At 30.5% G+C, this 27718-nt stretch overlaps 3 protein-coding genes across 8 annotated transcripts in view; 2 read left to right on the forward strand and 1 right to left on the reverse strand.

Moving 5' to 3' along the window:
- LOC137926570 (sphingomyelin phosphodiesterase) overlaps positions 1–5759 on the reverse strand; it is a 23585-nt gene extending 17826 nt beyond the window's left edge. For 2 of the 3 annotated variants that reach the window (XR_011107715.1, XM_068770218.1), the window contains exon 1: positions 5463–5759. The gene's annotated coding sequence lies outside the window, so the exon portion shown is untranslated. The remainder of the gene's footprint in view (positions 1–5462) is intronic. The other variant, XR_011107714.1, reaches the window with a different exon arrangement.
- The window catches only part of LOC137926571 (uncharacterized), a 16562-nt gene extending 2630 nt beyond the window's left edge, over positions 1–13932 (forward strand). Inside the window, exons 2-6 of one of the 2 annotated variants that reach the window (XM_068770224.1) lie at positions 5630–5901; positions 9693–10783; positions 11446–11646; positions 11965–12084; positions 13282–13932. In XM_068770224.1, coding sequence (XP_068626325.1) covers positions 5852–5901; positions 9693–10783; positions 11446–11646; positions 11965–12084; positions 13282–13511 — 1692 coding nt within the window. In that variant the 5' untranslated portion in view covers positions 5630–5851 and the 3' untranslated portion in view covers positions 13512–13932. The remainder of the gene's footprint in view (positions 1–5629; positions 5902–9692; positions 10784–11445; positions 11647–11964; positions 12085–13281) is intronic. The other variant, XM_068770225.1, reaches the window with a different exon arrangement.
- A 2032-nt stretch (positions 13933–15964) lies between these two features.
- Ars2 (arsenic resistance protein 2) lies at positions 15965–27300 on the forward strand. 3 transcript variants are annotated; one of them, XM_068770422.1, is made up of 16 exons: positions 15965–16191; positions 16846–17115; positions 17734–17919; positions 18767–18833; positions 18939–19140; positions 19437–19522; positions 19595–19751; positions 19889–20220; positions 20681–20821; positions 21241–21441; positions 22665–22952; positions 23362–23475; positions 23558–23701; positions 24039–24160; positions 24335–24445; positions 27038–27300. In XM_068770422.1, the coding sequence occupies exons 1-16, from the start codon at positions 16052–16054 to the stop codon at positions 27114–27116; spliced, it is 2640 nt and encodes an 879-aa protein (XP_068626523.1). In that variant the 5' UTR covers positions 15965–16051; the 3' UTR covers positions 27117–27300. The 3 variants fall into 3 exon arrangements, with proteins under 3 accessions (XP_068626523.1, XP_068626525.1, XP_068626524.1); XM_068770424.1 differs by having other exon boundaries at positions 16864–17115; XM_068770423.1 differs by lacking the exon at positions 27038–27300 and adding an exon at positions 26396–26798.
- Positions 27301–27718: the final 418 nt, after the last annotated feature.

The following is a 27718-nucleotide window of genomic DNA, read 5'->3' on the forward strand; positions in this document are numbered from 1 at the left end:
CGTACATATTTAAATTGTAAATAGTAATGTCTAATTACCTCGCTTTCATTACACATAATGTAGTAAGAATATTTATTTCCTTTTTAGGATTTAATTTTTATGAACTTATTTTTATCTATAAACGAAAATAAAGACAGAATGCTTATAGAAAAATTAGTATTAAGTGATAATTATTAAACATTTTAATATAATTTTAAAGCAGGATCGATAAATCCTGTTCACTCTTTAAAACTAAATTGTTGTTGTTTTTAAAATATCTATTTAAGTTAATTATTATAAATGTACATAGCAATGGACTCTGCTGACTATGAAATAATCGTTTGACCTTCGGCACGCTTTCATTTTTACTGTCGGACTTCTGATGTAACGTTGTATAAGAAGCCCTTGTAGGTAGTACATAATTACGTTATGTATTATGGTTTAATGATCTTGAAATCATTTACTTTGCATACACATATAAACATACGAGGAAATTTTATAAATATTTTTATTATCGGATATTGGGCAGTGTAGTTGCTGTTGGTTAGATATGAAATATATTCCATAAAAACTGTACTCTACTGCATAACTTAAGCATAAAAAATTCCACAATAAGCATGTATTTAGAACAACCAACATAGTTTATAAAGAATCAGTGTTGATTTTAAATTACATTAAAAATACATTGGTCAATGTCATTAGTTAACAAATTATCATTATGAAACTTATAAAACATTTAGCTTGCCTTCTTGACCTTATTGAGCAGATCGATTGCTTTAAAAATGTTCGTTTTACAGCAATCATACATCTATTAGATGTAACAAAAATTATTATTTTAGCTTAACTATCCGATTAAGTATAACAAAGCGAAACAAGGCGGTTAAAGATAAAACTTGGTTATAAATTTGTTTCTTTTATGTATATTTAAAGTATGTTAAGTATCTATAAAGGATAGTTTAAAACTTGATTTGTTGATCATTTGTGGAAATATTGACTGTTTTTAATTAGGTCAATATACGTCGCATGTAACCTGGTTACCATTTTATACGCTCCCAATATAAATAATATCGTGCACATCAATTTGCAGTCTATCCACGTTGCAATTCACCGTTAACCTCTTTCGTACAACCAAAGAAAGTTTCCGGGACATGACTTGGTTCTATATTACATTAAAATGTATAATAACTTTTAACAATTCCACAATGTATGTATTGAGTATAAAGTTTTGTGTTGGTGTGACAGATTACACATATATTAACTTATATATAATAACTTGACGTGTTTCATACAATAACTGGTATATTTCTTTGATAAATGAATATACGTAACTAATTCATTTTGCTATTCGAATATATTCAAAACAGTTTTAAATTACCAAAAAAAATAGAGTTAGCTTATAAAAACATGTCGCACATAAGTCATGTTCTAGTAGAAATTTTATAAAGTTACAAAAAGGATTTAAACACCAGATTTAAATGCCTATGCCAATAATATAATGGATGAAGTTGCCTTGAAAATAGTATTGTGGGGCATAAAAACAATTTATTGTTTATATATTCATTTATTATTATTGTTATCAAGGTAGGAATATATATATAGTGACTTTATGTACGTCATGAGAAGAATACTTGGAGAGAACATCAAATAATTGAATCCTTTAACTCAAAGCGAGCATGGTTCTAAACGCACTCTGATGCTGCGATCTCACAATTGACTCGCGGTTTTTTTAATGAAAACAGTGGTCGAGCAGTTAATTTCTCAATCATTATTATTCTATCTAAGAGAGAGCCCTTCACACTGTAATTGGAATTTTCCATTTATTATTCCAATTATTAATTTAATAATCATCATAAATTTATTCAGAAACATTACATGGCAATGTATTATTACAGCGTACGCAGTTTGTTTATAAAAGAGTTACTAATTTAATGATTACTTGTTATCGATAATCAGCTTAATAGACCGGGAAATTATATTAAAAATATGAAGGTTTTTTGGTTAAGATGTAATCTGATACTATTTTATCATTTAAAATAGCACCAAAACAGGTACATGTTTATGGAATAAACATCATCAAGGATTGAACGTTCAGTTACGCCGGTAGTTCACTTAGTCACTTGATCATTGTAAATCCCGATCTAAACTGTAACATTAAACGGTAGAGATTTTTTGTGCTTAGATATTGACTACAGAGTAAAAACCAAAAAGGTCATCTGGTAAAACTTAAGCCAACGTTCTTACAACCTATGCTTATACTTCTTTTTTTTTTCGATATAAACAGACATATTACACTCCATCGCTTTACGAAGTCATAATAGGTTTAAGCTCGCCTTTATCGTGTGGAATGCATGCGGGTATAAAAGAAGTAGAAAATTCATGGAAATTTCCAACTTACTGGCACTGACGGAGAAGTTATGCGTCAGTTAAGATGAATCAGAGCCACCTGTATAAATTCTTTACTACTTTATTCAAAGGAGTTTCTATAGAAAAAAAAAAACAATAAATGTTTAATTAATTTAGCATAGGAACAACCGACCTATTTTGGATTAGTCCATACATAATATTCGATTCAAAATTGCACAAAAATTTCCTCACAAACTTGGTAGAAATTTGTCAAACTGTTAAAATTTACATTTACTTAAGTTTTCTAAATTATTTTTTCTTATATAACATGCTCTTAGCTATGGCAAGATAAAACAATGACAAAATTAAGGCGCGCTTATTCAAAGTGTGATGAAATATTAATCAGTATCAGAAAAAAAGCAGATGAGCAAGTAGTAACAATGACAATATACGTCTAATTTTAAATAACAGATTGATTAACCCTTTTATTCCGTTTTGTCAATTTTAAAATCATAAGCCATTAATCAACCTAGTCTTGAAAATAAACAGAATGTTTTTTACGTAAAAAGGGGAGGAAGAATTTGTTTAATATTAAACACATTATAAGTATCAGAAGATGGGTTACATACACTCATCGGTTTCACTTTTTCATTACAAAGCCAAGAGTGCCGAATGACGCCGACTTTGCCAGTTGAATACGCTCTCTCTAGACGATATTTATACGACTACGCATACTAACGATTGCGTTTTCGTTCGAGGGTAACTCGTAAACAAAAAAGAGTTCTGAACAATCAAATATCTTTTTAAATAATAATTTCCATCATCCCCATCACAAATAAATATCTATATGTAATTGACGTAGAATCTATTCTTAATACCGCATAGGTACTAACCGCTAATCATTAACTTAATTAACCAAAACTTTGAAATATAATATATTTAAGTAAAAGGTTTCAACCACATTTGTTATTATTTAAACATTTAAAATTTAAAATAACTAGTGAACAAATAGAATAATGTTTTAATAAATTAATAGACGAACGGGTTGTAGTTTCAAAAGTACATCTTAATAAAAATCAAAATAAAATTTACGATGTTTCGTGTACTGTCGATTCATTAACATTTCTATAGCAAATAGAAAAAATTACATTTCCTTGTATGTAAAAGTATGTACTCTAGATGCTTTCAATAAGAAATAGTTTATCGTCCGATTGATCCTTCGATTTAAATAGTGAACAAATTTTATGCACCTTTAAATTTAAGAAAAATAAACCATTAATTAATAGGTGAAGTAACTACTAAAGATATATAATATTACATACATAGGCTGTTTGGTAGTTTGAAAGAATTTTTTTTCTGTTGTGTATTCGATGTTACTCAATAAAAGCCATAACAAGAGCAGGAACTTTTGTCCGTACCCACCAGAAGTTCGTAGACGTATTGCTCTTAAGAACGGTTACTAAAACTGGGTCCGCGCTAGATAGCTAGCTTCCTTTGTAGGATATTTTCAATACAGACAAATGTTCATCCTTCTTATTACTTTTGAAGTGGAATAATCGAAATAGTAGCACTCCACCATAGAGTATCACCATGCATCAAAGATGTCCTCCGCGGCAGTTTCCCTTTACTTTAAAAGTTTTCAGGACCTAATAACGTTAATTTAAAAAAAAATTTATTAACCTGAATTATATTTTAAAAAGATTGCAAAGATAAATTATTTGGCAGAGTAAAGAGAAACATAAGTTTTCGTTTCCACGCATATAAAATAAATGTGTGCCTCAATAACTACTGCAGCTTGTAAAAAAAGTATCATGTATAATTTCTTGGGTTTAAGGTAAATAGCCTTTGTTAGATTTTTAACTTTATTTTTTATTGATCAACAATGTAAGCAACTCCACTGAGCTATATATATTTTTAGTCTTTTTATATAACTGCATATTTAGGAAGTTATGCCAAAAAAAGCGGAACCTTTACGACACAGTAGCAAATTAAATAAATTTTTCTTTTAATCTTTATTTATAATGAAGGGTTTTAATTTTAATATGGCATCCTCATAGACCACCACAAAACACAAATACAAAACATTTTATTTACGACCTAGGGATATTTTTCAAATTCGTTTACATAATAATGTAGCTATTTTCAATGTAGGAAAAGCTATAATACTATTTATTAAACCTATAGATAGGTTGTTATATGTGTTGATATGTTACCTCAACGCTTCGGTTCGGAAACATTCCAAAATTTCATTAAAAAAAATATTATTAAGTCATATTATTAAACTTTTTATTAACTTCTTCAAATGACACTTCACAGATCCAGACTTTTTATGCAAAAGAGAGTAACGTGATTAAAATTCTGGCCTGATATTGATTGAAACTGGGGTAACAAAGGTCTACACAAAAAAAATACTTAAATTTTTTTGGCCAGTTAAATAAATAAAAAAACTTTCTTGACTTCCCGATTCCATTTTCACAATATTTTCTTTATTGTCTCAATCTCCAAGAGGATCGTTTTAAAAATTGCAAATATTAAAAACGCTTGCTATTAATTGTAAAATTAATTTATGATTTTTATTGTTTTTAAGACAATGCCGATTTGTAGATATTTACATATTATTATTTTTTAAATTGTTTAAAATCTTATAGTTTTGCGATGTGGATTATTACATATTATTAATTTATTGTAATTTATAGTTGCCAATAGCAGAATATAAATTCAATTAAAAGTAATTTCGTGCTGATGTAGAAACTAGTTTTATCTGTAAGAAAGAAAACTTAGAAATTAGATACGTACATTCTGCATACCGATGTTACGTGATGGTATATCATTTATGTATTCATTCTATAATCCTACTTTAGTTAGATAGATTAAAACTACGTTTGTCGTATTGGACACCTCACAACCTATGACCAACACAGTGACACAGTATTTACTCGACTCGTCTGATAGGAAGTAGGCCGTCTATTTTAATGAATGATGTACGCGAATTCTTCTTTTAAGAAAATAATACTATATGAGCGCAAAACAGTCTAATTAAAACTTGCTAAAAACGTCTTTATTCTATCCCAAATTGTGATATTGCGAATATCACCCGCAATTATTTAAGCACGACTAACATTCAAAAACATTAAGCTCACCTGTACAAAGCAAAAACGACCAGTTCCTCATGAAGTTATGTCCAAGTATGAAATGAAGTAAACGCACGTAGTAACGATTAGTTAGCGAACAGCAACATTTCACTCGTTTTGGTATAAAACAAACAAAAAAATATCGTATTCACATACTAATTTCGAGCGAAATGCAGTTGGTTACGCGCACACCGGCGGCTATGTTACTGAACACTGAGGTGTGTGGCGAGCTGGGCGAATCGCGGGCGAGAGGTGTTGAGAGGCGAGTCGCGACAACCGCACACGGCGCGCGCAGTGAGAGTTGTGCCACCGCGCGGTCGCGTGTCGCAGGCAGCGTCCGCGGCCGGCCGCGCACCTGATGCCACTCGGCGCCTGCATCGAGACGCTGTCACCGCCGCATGCACGCACACCGGCTCCGCAATCCACAATATAGCCCAACACTTCGCAGGTGAATTGGACTCTGTTAAATCCACTGGGAAACCTCATGTTCTACACTAACATTCATTGTACAAAAATCACAAACCAAACAAATTGATTATTTTCATTTAAACGTATTTAAATTAATAAATAGTTAATTACTTACTAACTTTTCCAATTAGATTAAGGTAAATAGATTTATTGTTGACCTAATTTTTATTTTCAATTTATTTTATTATTAACCTAGCGCATGTTGCGGTAGCCTGTCATGAAAATCAGAATTAGTCCTGAATTTTTTGATATTCATTTGTACTGGTACATACCAATGATCCATATTAAATAAAATAAACATTTTAGTTATTTTTATAACTATTTTTTACCTTTTTTCATTCAATACAAATCAAGTTAAATTGGATACTCAAAGGAAAAAATATAAATTTATTTATTTACTGGTGTAATATAATATTTCTTATTGTAAGTATCGGTATCAAACTCGTTACTCGTATTAATTAATTTAATTAAAATCAATGACAGAAAAGAAGCCGTAAAATTTTGTAGAAAACGATTCAATTTATTAAAACAAAAGGAATTTAATTTGATTATTGTCGTCATAATACCAGAATTATTTCTAGAAAGCATGTCTTGAGTTAACCTATTCTCAGTTCATTTTAAAAATACTGTCCACTATAATTATAGAGCTCAAGGAAAATTTTTACAGCTCCTCTGCCCCCATAATACGACGACTAATAAAACTCATAGAGGACCAATTAAAACAGACAAATTAAAGACAGCGTTGAGTCTATTAATTTGACAATTAAGATTTAGATGGTAATAAAATTTAACACTGAACATAGAATTAAGAAATTTATGCTATTTGTTATTAAAATCTATTTTACATATAATTCGATCAAAAAATTATTTGAATCAAACAGTTTAATGACCTTTAATTACATAAAATAAACTCTTTAAACGTTAGATATTAACGTTGCTGTTTTTAAGATTACATTGTTGTCCTTCTCGTAATTATAAATTATTTTTAACAGACGTAATTATTCATTCAAACTGCACAGTGCATTATATATAAATAATTTAATTAAAGGTCTATTGGAGTGCAAAATTGCTTTAAAAAACTTCTGTGGTTAAATTTTAACTATAAAATAGTAACTAATGATAAAGAAATATTTAAAATGGAATCAAGTAAGAATCGTTATGCGATTCATTTTGCAAGAGTCGAAATAGAGTATAAAATATATATGAAAATAGCCGTTCCCTTTGCATTGTTCTGTTGCAGAAACATAAAAATCCTTTATTTTACTATTTTGCTGAAAATTCACCTGCTTTAAGATCTATGAACTTATTACTAAAGTGATTAAGATTTTATAGTTTTTAATTTATCATATATATTATATACATTTATGTTAAATATATATTAAATAATTAACGCAGCATTAATTTACCATGGAATTACGAGTTGCTTAAGAATGTCATTGTATCATTTTCATGTCAATATATTACGATACGTCTAATAAACATGCGAATGACACGTTATTAAATTATGTACTTCTATGTTTAACAATAAAGTGTAAAGAAATTCATTTTTAGATTACATTATGAAGATGTATTCTCGAATAATTTCTAAAACCAATATTAATGTTTAAAAAATTGGGTAAACGTCGCGATGTATTTACGGAATAGATTACGGCATGATGATTCAGTTACTTACGATGTAATTATAGTCATGTGCTTTCAACCTGCTGTTCGACACTTATTAGGTTTATGAGGGTTCTTCAACCAACAGCTGGCCATTCAGTTGGATACATAAAAACGTACCGCGTGTTACTCTTGGCTGAGCACAGGCCTTGGCCGCTACCGAGTCGTACGTAGCCAACCCCGTTAATACATCCCTTTCTACTAACAGTCATATGTGTTCAATTCGTCTCTTTCGTTCATTGGTTACGGGGTGCTGGTGTTGGTGGAAAGTTGTTTAGAAGTTGTCAACAGCAACCGCAGTCTATACTCGACAAGCGGTTGAACAGTACTCGGAGCACACAGAGACCACATACCAATATATTTAAAAAAAGGTGTGCGTTTATGTAGCTTCATCATCACAAGTAAGTTTTATCTCACTATACACACAATCTTCCACTTCCTATTTAATAGTACTAAGTACTTATAATTATATAATATGTATTCAATGATCAACTAAATAAATAATTTATTTAGAGTTTGTAACAAGGAAACGAATAATTATCATCATTTTTGCAGGCCATTTCATATAAATACATATAGCTAATTTTTAACGAGAAAATATTAGTGACGTTTATTTGGAAACAAGAAAATTGACTTCAAAATCTTTTCAAATTTTTCGCACAATGCTTACACTACATCATTACTACTACATTTTAGGAAAGATAGACTTCTGCGCTAGGCGAATAAAATTTTATTGAATAAATTATTATTTTTAATGCAATTTTTTACTTTTTTGTGTTATCCATCAAAAATAAAAAAATAATTTACATTAAAAAATAAATCTTTAATTACAATTTAATTTAATTTAATTTAATGTTTTCGATATGAGAAAGGGTAATTATTTTGTTGACAAATATAGTAATAGTTTCTGACTGTCGAGTACTATCCTTTATCAAGAAATTTTAATTTTCCCAACAGATTTTGTACTGCCGGAAGTTATTAATTACTTGCATTCTTATTGAGAAGAATAATTAATCTAACACATTCCAGTCTGTTTTATTTATAGGCGAAATGGGAAATAAATATATTTTGTAATCTTTACTTAATAACTGACCGACGCAGCTGGAAACGCTGCGGAAATTTCAAAGCAAACTGTCCAATAATCTTTCAATAATCATTATATTTTAGAAAATTTGTCAAATTTCTTCACAATTTTTTTTCCACACTTTTAAACCAATTACAAAATCGGTAAAGTCGTTCCCAAGTTTCTAGCGTAAGCACGGAGATAAGTATATATATATACATACATACATACATATATATATATATATATATATATATATATATAACTAAATAAGGAGAAAGTGAAAATAACAACATATAATATAATATACATCAAACTCTACGTAGTGCTCTTTTCTCACTAATGTGATCTTAATTGATGATAAAACAGTTATGTGTGTAAATTACAAAATTAATACAAACAATATTTATGACATAATGTTTATACAATATATAGTACTATTCTGCGTATACAACGATACAAAATTTTAAACTTTCGTATTTCATTGGTACCGCGCGATCAATGAACCAGTTTGTATATTCAAAAGTTTAAGGCGAATTTAAATAAATATGCCTTACGTTAAAACAGAGATACACTTTTACGTTAAAAGTGAAATAAATGATAACTAATATATTTTATTGAAGGTAAAATAGCGCTTCTATTACAAAAAATAAAGGCTTTTCCTCGTTTTCAATGAATGTGTACGTATTTTTAAACAGAGACACAACAGGTCAATTAAAATATAGAATAATATTATATGCATTAACATTAGCAAAAACATACCACATTAGCAAAAATATACACTAACAGTACTATCTACGATAACTTGTAAATAATGAGCTCAATATTTTACATTATAAACATTTCTTTTGTTGCGACAATCATAATCATCATAATGTTTATGAGAACGCATCATAATACTCATTTTTAAAATATCTCGAAGTGTTCAATTTTGATACCTAAGATAAAATTTCTAATTGTTTGATACCTGCATATTCGCTATTTTTACTCGTTAAAAAAATAATGACCATTATAATCTTTGAATTGTAAATGGTGTCTCTCTTTTTCAGATGTTTCAGAAAGTGTTTACTATGTCGACGAGATGACAATTTCTCTATTGAAATCAAAATGTCATTATCGAACAATTGTGAAAACAATTTGTCTACGACTAGTGAGATAACTGAGACCTCTAATTGTAATTTAAAATCATTGTATTGCACTCATCTTTGGTCAAATAGTAATTTAAGAAAAACAATAATAAATGCACCAATTAATGATAATAAAATTACCAAATATTGCACTATTTGTAGGGAAAAAATAAGAAACTACGAAGTAAAATCTCTTAATGGAACGTTTTTTCCGAATAATTGTTCTACTCCAGGTGAAAAATTTGCTTTAAAAAAAGATGATTTAAGATTTAATAACATAGATAAAATAACGTGTTGTGATGATGATAGCCTAATCAGAAATAATTTTAATGGCGATGAAAATATAAATTTAAATAGAATACAACGTATCTCTACCATATCTCAAGAAATCGATTCTAATTTTCGACACAAATTTAGATGTACTTCATACGACACACGTTCTTCTACTCAAGGCCAAGAAAGATTGAGAAAAAGCCTGAAAGGCATTGGTTGTGTTGACGATTTTACTTTCACTGAAAGTGTAAAAAAAAAACGAATACAAGTGTGCTCAATAAGCATAATGATTGTAGCAATAGTTATTATAAGTTTAATTTTAGTGAATTTTACATCATTTAGTATAACAGAGGATACCGATAATGTAAGTACAAACACTGTGCCAATCACTAATATAGACTTGGATAATACTACTTCAGCGACTGCTAGTTTTTATTCAGAGTTGCCTTTGACCACTACTGTAATGGCACCAGACAAAGAAGTAACGACGCTAAAACCATATACTAGTTCTAGAAAAAATTTATCTCATATTTCTAACATCATAACAAAAATACGAAAAAATATTAAGACATATCCCAGAGAAGGGAAAACAAATCCTCCAACTATAAAGAAAGATGATCTAAGTAGTAAAAATGTGTTAACAACATTTTGCGCGTGCCAAGAAAACGAAGTATGTATGTTAGAAGAAAGCAGCGGAACGTCGGTATGTAAAAGAGCAGCAGATCTCAACGACCCCACAGGTACTAAGCTTTAACATACTTATTTTCATAATAACATTCGCAGAAGTTTTTTTATAAAGTTTGCAATTACCATCGTCATTATCATCATTTCGGCTGTATGTTGTCCACTGCTTGACTTAGACCTCCCTCGTAGGCATCCAATAGGAGCCGTAGACAGCGGCTTGCATCCAGCGTCTTCTGACGAGCTCAACAAGGTTGTTTGTCCAACTTGTAGGTGGACGTCCTATACATGTTGGTCGGTGGCCACTACTCCTTAAGGCCCCAGCCGCCACAACTATGAAGAGTCATAATTTTCTATGATTTTCTACTACGGCATGAAAAACTAATCAGTGACAATTGACAATTGCAATGTCCAATGACATTTCTGTAAAAAATAATTATTATTACATGTTCAAACAGATAAATATTATGTGATTCTAAATCTCGAGATTGTTTTATTTTTTTTTTTGTCGTCTGGATCTATACTTTTATTGTACTGTCTTTTACAAAGTCCGAGGGTTTGAGAGTTAGAGCGTCGAATACGCTAACTTCCTAATAAGTAACATTGCTTTAAAGACGCTCGACAAGTACGGCTCAGGCCAATACATCATATTATAACTAAATTACCTCAAGGTCTATGCTCAGTAGTTTAGAATTATTATAGCTTGAAATGTTGCTTTCAGGTTGCGGTGGATTATGTGCTTTAGAAACCGAAGCCTGCCATTTAGTAGACAAGGCCCGCAATGTTCGTGTCTGCCGCTTATTAACACTTGTCACTTGTTCTCCACATGAATATCGCTGCAAGAACGGTTTCTGTGTATCAGCTGATGCCCGTTGCGACGGCTCTATTCAATGCTACGACCGCTCCGATGAAATGCATTGTGGTAACATTCATACATGTTTTTTACGTATAAAATTATTAATTAAATAATGAAAAGTCGCGCCTTAATCAAAATTTAATACAAGGTTTTTATTTAAAAAAAAAAAAACAAAAGACAGCTTTAGCGTCTACAAAAACCAATTCAGCAATTTATACAGAAAGAAGTTATTTAAAATTATTATAATTCAAATAATTTCATTTAAAGTAAACTTACTTTCATTTTATTTTCTTTAAGATTTTGTTTTGTTCCAAATTTTCCAATTCTGAATATTAAAATTTCTACATCTTTTGTTTCATATTGACGAGTATTTTTATCTTGCAGGTTGTGATTTAACTAAGCAGTTTCGTTGCGGACAATCTATATCTTGTTTTTCGAACACAAAGCTTTGTGATGGAGCCATTGATTGTTGGGACGGTTTTGATGAAATTAATTGCACTTCAGGTTTGTATATATTTGTGATTTCATAAAAATACCGATTGGCTAATACTAATAAAACATTATTATTCCATTAATAACAGTTGAAAAAATTAACACGACAGAACTTATTGTGATAAATTAAGAAGTCGTGTGTGCATAAACAATACCTTGCATCCACAGTTCTACGTAACTCGTGTAAAGTGAATCGATAAAAGATGAAGAAACAATTCCTCCGGGGTCTTAAAAATTATTAATCGGTTGATTATTAATTTGTGCTATACTAAATTTTAAATGTTGTTATCAGTATCGCATAAGAGCATAATCTAATTTAGTCTTAAAACATATTTTTCTTTCGACCTAGAAATGAATGTAAATCGTACTTATACCGTTCAGCAACTCTCGAAACTAGGTTACGAACGCGCTCATTGAGACCTAACGGGCCTTCCTACGCCAGTTCCTCTCGGGTTTTGTTAATTTGACAATAATATTTTATAGCAAAATATTTGAGCCGAATTGTTGCGGTTCATTGATTAGAAGTTATATTGCTGTACTATATTTGCGGGACAAACTTAATACGTACACGTTAATGAACAATTTATCTGATTGCTTTGCCAAAACGAAGTGAGGATGCATTTGACATTTGCAAGCTACGGATGCATTTTTTTTGCTTTTACGTTGATTGTTCTCGCTTACCCGCGACTTGGGGTCACCTTTTAAAAAAAATAGGCACATATAAATGTAATTTTTAATTACTTACACTTACAATTGTTATCGCTCATTTTATATATATGGATAAATAAAAAATATTTAGAAATAAAAACACGAAAATTATCAATGATACAAACAATATAATTTCTTTACCCTTATAAACAGCGGTCATATTAATAAGAAAATTTAATAAATTATCGATTCAAAATTAGTTGTTATTGCGGATTGCCAATAAGCAATTCTTTACTAATGACGTGGAGTAACACACTACATATACAAGTTATATTAAACGTAATGCAGCTTGTGGTTTCGTTTCATACTGTGATCTTTATATCTTGAAGTCTTCAAAGCAATGTCTTTTCCTATTTTTTCCGTACATTATATCTTTACATAAATGCAGACTTTAAGAAATATGTTGTTGTGTATTTATGTAATTTAAAGTAACTTACTTTAAATTACATAAATTGCTTTGTGATTTTTTCCTATGAATAATAAAATAAAAAATATTTACAGAGTGTCCAGAAGATCAATTCACGTGCACCAACGGGCAGTGTATTATTTCCTCTCGATTTTGTGACGGTTTAGCGGACTGTCGCGACGGCAGCGATGAGCCAAATGGGTGTGAGGGAGCGTGTAATGCTCATGAAATACGTTGTTTAAATAAACGCTGTATCCCGCGACATTCACGATGTGACGGTCATGATGATTGCGGAGACAATAGTGATGAGCTGCAATGTCATTAATGTAAAATTCGACAACCTCCAACGACTGAGGTCAATAGAAACTCAAATCTAAAACTTATACGTGACATCTGTATGTCTTTATTTTAAACATCTACTGTTAACGACGACTATGACGTGAACTGTCGTAAATAACTGAATATTTCATTTTCTTAATTTTAGGACAAAGTCTTACCTTAGTTTTTAAACAATTTATAGTTAATAATTTTGACTTTTATTGAAAAAATATTGGTATTAGTTTATAAATAGTAAAATTTTAAGTACAGTTTTATAAATCCTTAAACAGAAAACCTCTGTGTGATTTTTATGTACCGTCACCTTTATGATATGCTATTTATGTATTACTTTTAAGTAATATGGCACGCAATAAATATTTTTTTATTTTTTCAATGCTTGTAAAGATTTTAAAAACACTTAGTTGAGACTATTGATGGGAAATTGTTGTTACTTCGTATAAATTCAATTAGACGAATCAAACTTAAAACTTTCTAAATATTCAACGTTATTAAATAAATCTTTTAGTTTTTAAAATCGCTTTTAATTATAAATCCTTATTGTATAAATAAAGGTCAAAAAACTTAATGAGATTTGCAATAAAAACAAATTTTTTGTTTAATGTTTTTAATCCGTATTAAAACTATTATTGCCTGTTCTATTTTAGTTTCAGAGTTACTTTAAAACTACTACACACATTACCACAGTGTATAAAATATAATTAAAACGGAAAAAATTATTATATCTGTGTATTTTACATTTCAAATCCGTAATCATTCCACACTTATTTATTCGCCTAGCTAATATCACTTGCGAATCAACTTGATTTCTGCCTTGCCGCCGGGGGAAGGGCCTGGTCACCGTATAACGTAGTGAAACCACTCTGATAAAGTTAACTAATCGGTGTCTTCCCCGTTTACTTATTACTCACTAAGTAAAAATTAACGTTAAAGATTAATTATTTATAAAATAAATATTTTTATCATTTATAATATCAAACAAGTTTCGCAACAAAAAGTTCATATAGCTGAGATTTTTACGAGCATGCCCTTTATTTTTTAAGTCTCCTTTAAGAAAGGATAACTCGAGCCTCAAAATTATTGAGTAAAAATTTTTATCGGATCATCGGGAAGAGTTAGTATCCATCTATCATCGCCAGTGCTGGTATTAGTCCTAGATAGCGCTTTTGGACCGCTGTTTTACTGGCAGGCCCACATTTTCTTTTCTGCAACAGTGGTGCTAATTAGTGTTGCCAGCAGTTCTGCCAGGCCCGAGTACTCAAATCCTAGATAAAGAAAAAGATAAAATTTGTTTATTCAACATTGAAACTTTTAACCGAACTCTTATTGATCGTCAAATTATTTTCATTTTTAATTTATTTTATATTTGACTCTATTCTACTTCGCTAGGTGTTAAAATTATGGAGAAAAAACAGGAAAAAACTGCACAGCAACACATCTTTTAATAAGGTTTAATACAGATTAATACATATACATTTTATCAGAAATAGCCTAAATGAAATCAAAATAATCAGGCAACATCACTGCCAAGGATTTTGATCATTTAAGTATACATTTATTCAGTAGTAAGCTTTACCTGCCAATTTATAGAGACAATATAGCTGTAAATCTACCATTAACCATTAATGTAACCTGTTCTGTTATTCGTCCATAAAAATTGATATAGCGAATAATTTTATTAATAATTAGTAGCCGAACAAATAAAAAAAAAGGAAAAAAAAGGCACAATTTTCTAGAACTGTTAGAATTGAATTGTCAAATAAATTGTTAGAATTGTCTTTAGAAAGCATATATATTATCCAGAGAAATTGAAAATACTTAGTTTCTATTGAAAAAAATAGTATTTTAATATGTGTTGACTCCTGTCATTTAAAAATAGACTAATTAAATCTTTAAGAGCTGGGAAAATAAATATAATTTAAAAATAGTATATTAACACAAATGCCGTTGACGTTGTGTAACATATATTTTGCTAATAAAAGGGTAAATATGGTTAAAAAATCGACATATATTATAAGACCTAAAATTGCAATATTTACCTACCCGTAAACTGAAAGAACGCGGTCTTTGTATCATTCGGAGACTTGACTTTAAAAAGTGAGCTATAAGTCAAGCAACAAATAGTTTAAGTATTATACAAAAAAAAAATAAAAGTTAATATTTATATAATAAATTAAGATAATTGTAAAGTAGTTAATTAACACGGGTTCTCACATTTTTAACAACCATCTGTTAAGACATTGAGAAAAGTGGACCTTTTACTGACGAATAATATGTATAATGAACTCTAATAAAAATTTGAAAAAGTGTGTTTTAAATTGAGAGCTTTACAAAAATAACAAATATTAAATTGTTAATTTTGTAGCTGGCAATATTATTGTGCGAAACTAATAAATTTTTTTATTTATCTGTGCTTCGTTTACGACTCATTTTTCAGCCACATAGTAAAGGTTTAGTACATCTTAACCGTTTAACTCGCTTTTAGTAGAATCTTACAATTCATTAGATTATTGAAGCATTCTTGTTAAAATGGCTGACAGTGATGATGAGTATGATCGTAAAAGACGTGACAAATTTCGCGGTGAAAGAGGAACAGCAGAAGGAAGCAGTTATCGAGGCAGTGATCGTAGAGAAGATAGAAGCCGTGGTAGAGAAGAATGGTCTGAAAGGTATCTATTATTTTTACTTATAGTTTCTAGATAATTATTTCATTAATACAATTGATTCATCATTAATCAAATTCCAGATCCCAACCTCATTCCCTGAAACATCCTGACGTGTTTGTCCAAATTCCTAAACCTAAGAGGTCTATAGCTTTAGTTGGAAGGTAAAGCTAAAATGTTGACATGTTCATAATTCAATAATCTAGAGTTAGAACTTACCATTAACCATTGTTGTAAAGATAATTTTATTTATAAAGCCCAATAAACGTTAATTCCTACTAATGTTACTAAATTGTTAATGTTTGATGTTGACTAAATTGAATTTTACCTTAATGCATACGCAGCAAACCACCAGAAATCAGGTAGTTTATCCATATAAATTAGATAGTTCTTTGGCGTGGCACTTACAAATTAGTTTTAATTGTACACATATCTGGTTTTAGTTTAATGCTTATTATCTATGCTAAATTTTTTTGCATTTGTAGTGAATTTATTTTTTATATCTATAAGTGTTATTAAATTATATTATGCTTTTATTATTAGACATTATTAAATAGTTTTGTGAGTTTTTATTTGTAGTTATTTTGACATTTTATATAGAATTTAATAATTAGGAAAAAGATTGACGACTTATTTATAATTTTTTAAAATTAACATTAGAGATTCTTGGGTTGGAAGATCTCGTGGAGGTCGTTCTGGTCCTGACTACAGAGACTACAGAGGGGGTGCCAGTGCTAGTAGAGGATACTCTCCTGTGAGAGGAGAAGGCCCACCAAGTAAAAGAATAAGACCTGAATGGCCCATGGAAGATAGGAGATATGGAGGAATGCCCCATGATGCCTATGGATCTTATGGTTGGGGACATGATCATTTTAGCCCTCATCCTGCACATCAAGGTTATGGACAACCTATGGCTCCGGTGCCAGCAAGGTTAGTAGAAATGTAAAATATTTTAGGTTGAAGGTAGTATGTTTTAGTTATTTAATCATTTATTTGCATCAAATCCAGACCGTGAATTTCATAAAAATAGATAAATCAATTTGATTGCTGGTTAATGAATGCTATGCATTATTTACTACCTACTCTTTGAAATTATGTGGTTTATTTCATTTCAATGAATTTTGTAGGGATCTATCTTTATATATATATAAACTCCTATTTATACTTTATAACCGAAATTAAGTAACAAATTTATGTTGAAATGTTTTTACTTAGATATTACTTTTTTACTCCTATTTCTATTAATTTTATTAATTGTTGGAATAGTATATTTATCTTGAATTCTTTCTAATATGAGGAGGACAATTTAGGATAATAATAATATAACAAAAATTATACCTTTTTCCTTGATAAAAACAATTTTCAAGATGAAATGTCTTTGTACTTTACTTCTTTCACCTAAAGGCCTATTTGAAATTATTTGTGTTATAGTCACTGCTATATTTATATTTTTATCTTAAATTTTAAAATGCAATTTCTTAAAACATTGACATTATAGTGGTGATGTATTATTAAATAGTTTCAATTGTAAAATTGATATGTTTATAGAGATGCAGTTATACCAATGGGTCCAGTTGATGGGCCCCCAGCTATGATGTCTTTCAAAGCTTTTCTGGCTGCACAAGATGACTCCATCACAGTAGATGATGCTATTCAGAAATATAATGAATACAAATTGGAGTTCAGAAGACAACAGCTCAATGAGTTTTTTGTGGCTCATAAGGATGAAGAATGGTATGTAATTTAATTTGTATGATAATATCCACCTAGTAACAAAGTTAGGTGTGTAAATATAAAAAAAAAATTGTAAAAGAATATAGTTTTTGTTTAAAAATATTGGTGTCATTTGAACAATATTTTTTCGTTTATTTGCTGGTAATTAAAAAAGTCTAAGCAATTACTTACTTTACACAATTTATAAGTGGCTACTAAATAAGTTTTTATTACTGCTTAGATTTTTTTAAAGGTGCTATGCAAATGTTAATAGTAACCTTTTTTCCCCCTACAGTCTACAGCGTTTTCGTGTGGAATTGCTGGACATCATTAAGAAAATTATATTCAAACTTTGTACAAATGTTAAAATGTGTGTGTAGCTAGCTATTTTCGCGTTGACCAGTAGCGCGCAATGCTACAGGTTTCGTTTCTGTTAGGGGTAGGGATTAAATATTCCACATGTGTGGAACAGGTGAGATTGAAGATTTTTTAAATTTTTAATGTCAATTTAGTTTCTATTTTTAAAATTTTTTATCTTCCATTATGTGAATTTGATTTAAGGACTTTGTGGGTATTTTTAGACCAATTTTCATTTTGTTTTACTCAAACATTTTTTAGTCTAAATAAAAAAGACATATTAAAAATATTTTTATCAATTGTTATTATACCTGTTAATTGTAGTATAGGTTATGTTATACATTGTAGCTAAACCAAAACAAGCTAAATTTTACTAAGCTAAATAACTTAAATAAACAACAAATAATTATGGTACATTTTACTATGGAAGTTGGTCTATTTTGTGATAATTTTGTAGCATTTGCAGTGTCTCATTTAATTATTTATATGGAAGAGTGTATTCATTTCTTAGGTTCAAGATCAAATACCACCCTGAAGAATCTGTAAAAAGGAAAGAAGAACAATTAGCAGCATTAAAGGTACAGTGTTTCTTTTACTCAACATTGTGTGTTTGTCTTTATTGGATACACATTTGTTTCTAATATTTAACATATGAAGATTAAAAAGAAAATTTATTTTAACAGAATCGTCTGCAAGTTTTTCTGGAATTGTTGGGCCAAGGAGAGTTAGATAAAGTTTCAGTTGATGTTGAAAAATCTGATAAATTGATAAGACTACTTGATACTGTAGTTATTAAGTTAGAAGGTGGAACTGAGGAAGATTTGAAGGCACTGGATGACCCTTCTCCACAAGAAAATCAATCAAATAATGTTGAAAAACATACAGGTATTTTCTTTATCAATCAATTTATGTAAAGGTTAAAATTCTTTTATTCACCACAATATGTGATTTAATAAAGCTAAATGTTGATGTTTCCTTTGTTGTGTTAATTGTGAAATAGTATCAAAACAATAGTTAGTTAGTTTTTTTTGTTTTTACTGCTTAACCTAAACCAGATTATAAATATTTAACTAGTGTTAAAGTGTTCCCTTGAGTTATTATTAAAAAATAGATATTGTACATAAAAATGTAACATTAACAATAGTTCAATTTTTAATTCTTCTGTTATATTTTGATTTTAGACAAAAATGACGTTGATAAGCCTGTGGTTATTGATGTGGATGATGTCAAAGTTAAAGAAGAAAAAGATGACCAAGATAAAGATAAGGTACAACATTGTAATCTATTTAATGTACAGTTAAGACTTGTTTGCTTCAATTCAATGTATTAAATTTTAAAGGAGAAGAAGACCGAGTCTCCAAAATCAACTGCACCTCTGACTATGGAAATTGATCCCCATTTACGCCAACTTCAAGAGCAGGCGAAAATATTTTCAAGATTTAATTCTCAACCAGGCAGCGAAGGTGAAGGGGAAAAGCCTCCTGAGAAAGAACCACGTAAGTTTATACTTAAACTGATTTAAAAACGTCAGACTTATTATTTACATATCTCATGTCTTTAGCAAATTTTTATATGCTAAAATTAAGTATTTATGTAAAAAAATAGTTTAAAATAATGCGTTTATAATTTTTAGCCCCACCAGCCGTATCATCATCTAGCTCATCATCGTCAAGCTCTTCGTCTTCCAGTTCTGAGGATGAAGGCGAATCAACCACCAGGCGAAAATCAAAATCTAAGTCTAAGACACCTGACAAATCACCTAAACAAAAGCAAAAATCTCCAAGTGTGGAAAGAGTTGAAGTGACATCCGAAATTGATAAAGACAAAGAACAAAACGATGAAAATAAGTCGGAAAGTGGAAATGACGTTATTGTTGAGAAAAAAGAGTCTCGCGCTCTCCACAAAACTACATCAATATTTTTGCGAAATTTAGCCCCATCTATAGCCAAAGCGGAAGTAGAAGCAGTAAGAATCTATCTTTAATTGTTTGTTAACTTGAGAACTATATTTTTGGTATATATATATATATATATATATATATATATATATATATATACATGTATGTCTTCTGCCTATGTAATATATACCATAAGTCTTTGTGACTTGAAATTTGGTAGTAATAAGCCTTTTGCCGAGTAAAGGTCAGTTAAGAACTTTTTATGAAATTTTACCCGCAAATGGGTTAAGTTGCGTTCAATAAAAATGTTATCTATTTTTTTAAAAAACTAACTCCCATAGGTAAATAACCTGTCCAGAATTTTTTTTATAATGTCAAAAAATGTCAACAAGGGACTTTATAAAATTAGATAGGAGATAGGAGATAAGTATATATATAATTTTATGATTGCATTTACCTCATATAGGAACCCTTTTTTAATTAAGTTAAACCTGATTTTTATAACCTGCCGTACGTTTTTCATTATAGATGTGCAAGCGTTATGGAGGTTTTCTTCGCGTGGCTTTAGCAGATCCTTTGCCTGAGCGCCGTTGGTTCCGTCGTGGTTGGGTAACCTTCCGACGGGAAGTGAATATTAAAGATATATGTTGGAACCTAAATAACATACGGGTAAGTTCATTCAGTATTTATAGTAGTAACAATTTAAAAAAGATAATTGCAAGAACAAAACTCTTGCAATGTAGTAAGTCACAAAAAGCTTTGATATGCTTTATTTCATTATAGTTCCTTGTTACTACACGTCCTCTAGCACTATTCCGATCACTATACCTTCATCCAAACAGGAATTATGGACATTAATGGCCATCATCATATTTTGTTGGTAGAAATGCTTTACATTATCATGTGAAGACAGAGCAATCCATACCATGTCATCGCTGGTAACACATGTTGGTCAAGTTCTAATTAAATGTATTATTTTATTTTGTGATACCTCATACTTTTTTATATATTCCTGCAAAACCTCTCGTACATAACTTTGTTTCGCTTCACTCTAGTTTAATTGATTTAATTTGTATTACATATTGAAGTTACGCGAGTGTGAGCTGGGCGCGATAGTGAACCGCGACCTGCAGCGACGCATTCGCGCGGTGTCGGGCGTCACACTAGAGCGCGCCGTGCTGCGCGCCGACGCACGGCTTGCCGCGCGCCTCGCGCACCTGCTGGACACGCGCACCAACCTGTGGCAGTGCGAAGATTCCGAGCTCAACGACAAGTCCTCGTCCGACGACGTCTGTATCTTAAAAAATGTTTTTCTTATACCGTGTCCACGCGATTGTCAAACCTCAACAAGCTGTTATTAATTCAAACGTGGATAGCGTTTGACTCACACACTAATATTGAGTACAGACACCTACAAACCAAAACTATTTCTGTCTAATACAATTAGCTTTGATTTTGTGAATAAATCAAAGAGAATTAGCTGCAAGCGCTTGCTACGCATCCATACGTTGTTACGTTTGTGCAGTAGTGGCAAATTAAAACAATTTCATTACCTAGTATGGTTTTTATGAATTTTTGATTTTTACCATTTTCTTCAATGTCTATTTTGGTTTAATTTCTTTTCGTTTTCTTGTACCTATAATAAAGTTAACATAAACCCAATGTTACAGCCAATATAACTAAATTGTCTGTCGTGATTCTCTGTTAAGAAATAAGGCACAATGAAAATCAAAGCCAATTAGAGTAAATCCATTCATCATCAATATACATGCTTAAAGAGCAAACATGCCGTCCCTATAAAATTGTACAATGAGGTAATACCCCAAACTGAGCATGCACAATACCTAGGAATGTCCTTGAATAGAAGAGTGATGTGAAAAAAGCACATTGGACCAAAAGAAAACAGCTGGACACAAAACTCAGATCCTTGTACCTGGCTAGTGGGACGCAAGTGAAAACTATCACCTAAAAGCAAGTCATCTATCTACAAACCACCTATGGTATACAGCTTTGGGGCACAACTTGCAACAGCAATATTGAAATCATTAGAGATTTCAGATTAAAACACTGAAAGTCACATCATGCTGAATATACCCAGCTATGTGAGCAACAAATTTATACATGCGGAGGATATTATGATACCTACTGTGAAACAGGAGATCACAAGACATAGCAGAAATTACCAGACGAGAATGCTAACACACATCCACGAACTAGCATCATCAAGCACAGGAAGTATCACACATTCACAACTGAAATGGCATTGTGTGTCTATGATGACCGTGAGATTCAACAGTAAATGAAAGGAACATACATAGTTTCCTTCTAATATTGCAAATTCAAAATTGACACTATCCCAGCAGAATGGCTTGTTGTGTATCACACACAGATCGCCGTGTTGCAGAAAGGAAAAAAAATGGTTTTCCCTTAGGACTTGGGATTTTTATTTATATAAAAGATTGTTAATAACATCTCTTAATATAACCAACACTTTTTTTTTTTTTAATTACAGAGTTTCAGTCTACATTCTAAGAATCCGGTACTGCACAAAATAACAGAACATCTTATTGAAGAAGCATCTACAGAGGAGGAAGAATTACTTGGCCTTGAAGCTTCATCTGAAAGCACTCCACAAGAGCAGCCTGATCCTGAACTGATGCGCGTTTTGGATCGTCTCGTGCTGTACTTGCGTATTGTGCACTCTGTGGACTATTATAACCATTGCGAGTATCCGTACGAAGACGAAATGCCGAACCGTTGCGGTATAATGCATGCGAGATCGGGACCGCCTCCTAACAAGGTGAGATAATTCCTGCTTTGAGGTCAGCCGATAGACGCTCACTGTAAGGCATAGGCCTCCTCCAAAGATTGCCACAATCACAGGTCTCTTGCACCACTCGCATCCGGCAACTTCCTCCAACCTTCATTATGTCGTTCGTCCACTCAAAAACTTTGCGGTCCCAAGGACTTTCTGGTTAAAAATAGAATACCTTGTTTAAAATACGATAACACTTATACTAATCAACGTCATATTTACAAACCACAATATAGAGTGTATTTGTTTTTTTTTTTAAAGATATTTTCCCAAAAATATAAAAATAAAGATTTTCAAATAAATTCTTGTAATGAATAGAGCCTTAAATCCTGGAAACTGGTGATTATTTTTTAATTAAAAAATAATGTTTTAACTTTTATTTTTTTAATTTAAGCCTTCACAACAAGAAATTCATGACTACATTAAGGCATTTGAAAACAAAATGTCTGCATTCTTACAAGATGCAAAGCCACTGTCTGATGAGGAACTGCAAAAGCTTGGGATTAAGGTAAAATAATAACAAAGCGATAATTATTTCAATTATATTATTAATAGGTGATTTTATTGTGAACATTTGTGATATTTGTCAGGATCCTGATGCGGAAGTAGAGAAATTTATTCAAGCTAACACTCAAGAGTTATCGAAAGACAAGTGGCTTTGTCCATTGAGTGGTAAAAAGTTCAAGGGTCCTGATTTTATTAGAAAACATATATTTAATAAGCACGGTGAAAAGGTATGTAAAACAATTTTATTTATTTTTTACCTCTGAGAAGCTAAAACAATATTGTGTAAGCATATGCTACCTGTAGTAGGTATTGTAGAAATTAGATACCATATAATATGTAATAACAAATTTGATTTGTCATGGTGTAAGTTAAAATTAAAATTTGCATTTTATAGAATATTACTTGGTCTCTTATATTTGACCTGAGGTTTTATAATAAATATGGAGCGGTTCTACAATCTCTTTTTGTTGTATGCATACAAGAAAAAAATAAGATATTAATATTAACTTTACTTGTTTTTAACATTTGTAATAATCTTGTTTCTTTATGTATCACGTTGAATAGGTAGATGAAGTTCGTCGCGAAGTAGCATATTTCAATGCGTACGTGCGCGATGTGCGACGCCCGCAGCAACCCGAGCCACCCACGCGCTCGCAACCCGCTCAGCATGCACCACCGCCTACGCCGTACGTAAATTTACGTGTTAAACGCAACATACCCTCTATACGACCGACTTTATATGCTAGACTTACTATGCTGCTAAAATGATACCAATTTTTTTTTTGGCGAAACACCTTCGCATGTCAAGGACAGGTACCTTTGAGATATATGGTAATGTTAAAATTATTTTAAATCTCCAGGTACGGTGGCGGTCCTGGTGGCGGTGGGCCACCAGCTCGGGGCTGGGGTTGGGGAGGCTGGGTACCGCCTGCTCCATATGCGCCAAGACATCCCCGTTTTTCACGACCTAGGTAATTATATTACGAATTTATGACTCTATCAGCATCTATTTCTTATGTATTTATATCACACTTTTATCTATTTATCACCAATCTGTTCATAATCCGGCATCAGAGATATGAAAAAGAAACTAAACAAAATTTGTAATAATAAATACATATTGTTCCTTGATATTCAAACAAAGATGGCGCATAAACAGAACAATGTTATATATTCTTAATCCTTTTAATACTTTCATATCCTTAGACATAATATTGCTTTGGTACATTAACTTATTTATTAAGAAAACAGCAGAAGCATATGCATTGAAATGGTACAACTAAGGATTATAACAATTAAAAATTCTGATACACCTATTTATTTAAAGTGTGAATAACATTGAACAATATTTATGAAATACAACAGCAAATAACTAGGAAAACTGGGTTAAGATCTAATAACTATACAACTTATTGCAAACATTATTTAAAAAGTACTGTATTGGTAAAAATAAAAGCAACCATCTTCAATACAAGTACTTCTTGTAAAAGAATCAATAGAAAAATATATTTCATGTTTTTTATTATTTAGACAGTAGCATACACTGTGCTTTGTACAAATAACAGCATGAATCAGCTCAACTTGAAGATTAGACTCAATGTCTATAAATGAGTACAAAAACACATGATATTATTATAAGTAGCTTATTTAATAAAAGTGATTAATTGGTGCGATTTAAAATTAAAATAATTTAAATTAGAATTACATCAGATTTGGCCTTTGATGTTGCACCAAGTATCCATATTTATTCATTTTTAAAATAGAACTTTTTAATAGAAAATATAGAATATATATTTATTGGTTAAAATCTTACTTTACAATTTTACTGTCTTTACTCATGGGATTGGTACAAAGTTATTTAACAACTAGACTGAGAATATTTTCCAAATCGATAAAATAATTTAATATCGTAAATAAATGTGTAATGAAAATGTTACAACAATATCCGTTTTAAATGATTAAGGATTCAAATCGATTTGATAAAAATTGGATAATATTAAATTTGTCAATTTTTATTTCTTGTTAAGAAATATTAAATGAAAAACAAAATATTAATTTTTATTGGAGGACGTGAAAGTAAATTCAAATGCAAATGGTGCTACCATTTGCATTTGAATTTACTGATACTTACTAATTTTTTTTTTCGATTTTGTCACATTTATTACTCAAAAGACTTGTTTTTATTTTAATTAGTAATATGGGCATTAATAGAACCTCACAAATACAACGTAAGAATAATAAATCATGCTATTAAATAATATTGTTATTTGGTAATATTTATTGAATCATTTTCTTAGCTCTGGTTTTGGGTTTTTATTACTTTTTTATTTAAAGGTCAAAGTTGTTTTAAAGTATATCTAAGCAAAAACTTGAAACATTCTCTTTAGGTAAAAAAAAACAATAAATAGAAATTGATTACATGAAAATGTTATTATTACTGGAATGTTACTTTAATAATAGTAAGATCTTAAAATATTGTCTAGTTCTTTGAGAAATATCACATCTGTGGAGTATATATTGTTACCATTTATGCCAAGGGTCATGGTTCGTTATCATAAATCATTAACGTAATATTTCTTTTCTTCATCCTGATAAGTTTCAGCTTTATTGATAGAATATTTTTACTTCATTGAAAAAGTGCTTAGATTAAAGAATTTATTAATCATTAAATCAAGACGTTTAATTAATATAAGTATACTGAATACTAATTAGTTATACATGTGGCAAGTTTCTCATAAGCAGTGGCAAATTTTGTTTTATTTTGTTTTATTGCTTGACCTTATTAAGTTAAAAAAATAGTTATGTATTGTTTTTATCTAATTGTTGTTTGCTTTATATGTACATTAACGCTGTTTTATGCACGCTATAATGTTTAGCGGTATCACATATGAAAGTTTTAAGCTTCAAGGAATAATTTGCAGGGAAAATGTGGACCGGTCCAGGCCCATTATTGCATACAACGATCTTGACTTCCCGGAGAGCGGTGACATATTCTAAGTTGTGACGTTGACAACTGCATTGACATTTCCATTTACGAGGATGTTGTTGTGTCAAAATAAAGTATATTTTAAAGAAATAAATGTTAATATTAAAAATATTTACAATAAAATATCTCCATATTTTATATAACTGCAATCACAACCATGATTTGTCACAATATGTTTGTTTATTATTATACCTTAACAATCTTATTAGTCTAATGTGGTACGAATTTAATAACAATAATGATTTCTCGTTCATCGCATTGAAATAATGAAAATTGTAATAGTTATTAAAACGTGAATGTAATGTGTTGTTTGCTTTTTTTAACTTTTATTGTATGAGAATATTAATAAATAACAAAGAGATTTTTAAATTTTTATTAGTAATCCTTAACATTAACCCATTAATACATATCCACCGGGAAGCTAAGATTTAATCGTTTGAAATTTTAATGATATCAATTAGGAAATTACATGACGATGTAGATATTTTGTGCATTTGTGAGTGAAATTGTTTTGATCGTGGACAAGAGCTGCAGTCATAAAGTACTGAAAATACTAACTGGTAATTAATTGTTGAAGGAATGACGGCGCAGAATTCCGCCCAGTCGTTCACTACCGCGACTTGGACGCACCGCGCGAACCTGACGAGTTCATTTAAGCTTCCAAACGAAAAGCATTGCCTTGGCAAAGGATGTTTACACTGAAAACTTTAGTCTATACGCCTCACTTGTACGGTTTATGGTTTATTGCAAGTTTTAATTTAAGCCTAAGTTATGCCGAAACATTACATCAAACCTTTTTTTTGTCTTTGATAAAGTTAGTCACAATAAATTTGTTGTTGAAATAAAACATTTGGTATTTTTTGGGTGATGGAGTTATACAATAAGAACTGTAAATAATAATATCTTGATCGAATTACAAGGTTGCTTGTAACATCTCACAATATAGTTATTATAATGAAATTAACAATACGTTTACCTTTCACATCCTCTTTGAGGCGGCATGTATCTTTTGAAGTGAAAGCATTACAGAACTGATAATTATTTTAATATGAAATAAGGTTCTACAATGATTTTACTGTTTGAGATTGATTTACGACCTACAATTTGTTGCAAATTTAAATATACTTTTATAGTGCATTACTTATTGCCAAAAATTTATATATTATGATCGATTATTTAGCTGCCGCCTGTTTGTATATATAGAGCATATAGCTTTTTAAGATGAGCGTTGCTGCTGTGGGCACGAACATCATCATTA

Source organism: Battus philenor, unplaced genomic scaffold (assembly GCF_028537555.1).
Source record: "Battus philenor isolate CCGP_79_NKW_IND1 unplaced genomic scaffold, ilBatPhil1.0.hap1 SCAF_3, whole genome shotgun sequence".
In the NCBI taxonomy this organism is placed as follows: Eukaryota; Metazoa; Arthropoda; class Insecta; order Lepidoptera; family Papilionidae; genus Battus; species Battus philenor.

Coding starts and splice junctions, on each gene's coding strand:
- Ars2 (XM_068770422.1), top strand. CDS start 16,052: ATGGCTGACAGTGATGATGAGTATGATCGTAAAAGACGTGACAAATTT. Junction 19,752..19,888: donor GCCTCCTGAGAAAGAACCAC/GTAAGTTTATAC, acceptor TATAATTTTTAG/CCCCACCAGCCGTATCATCA. Junction 24,446..27,037: donor CCCCGTTTTTCACGACCTAG/GTAATTATATTA, acceptor TAATTGTTGAAG/GAATGACGGCGCAGAATTCC.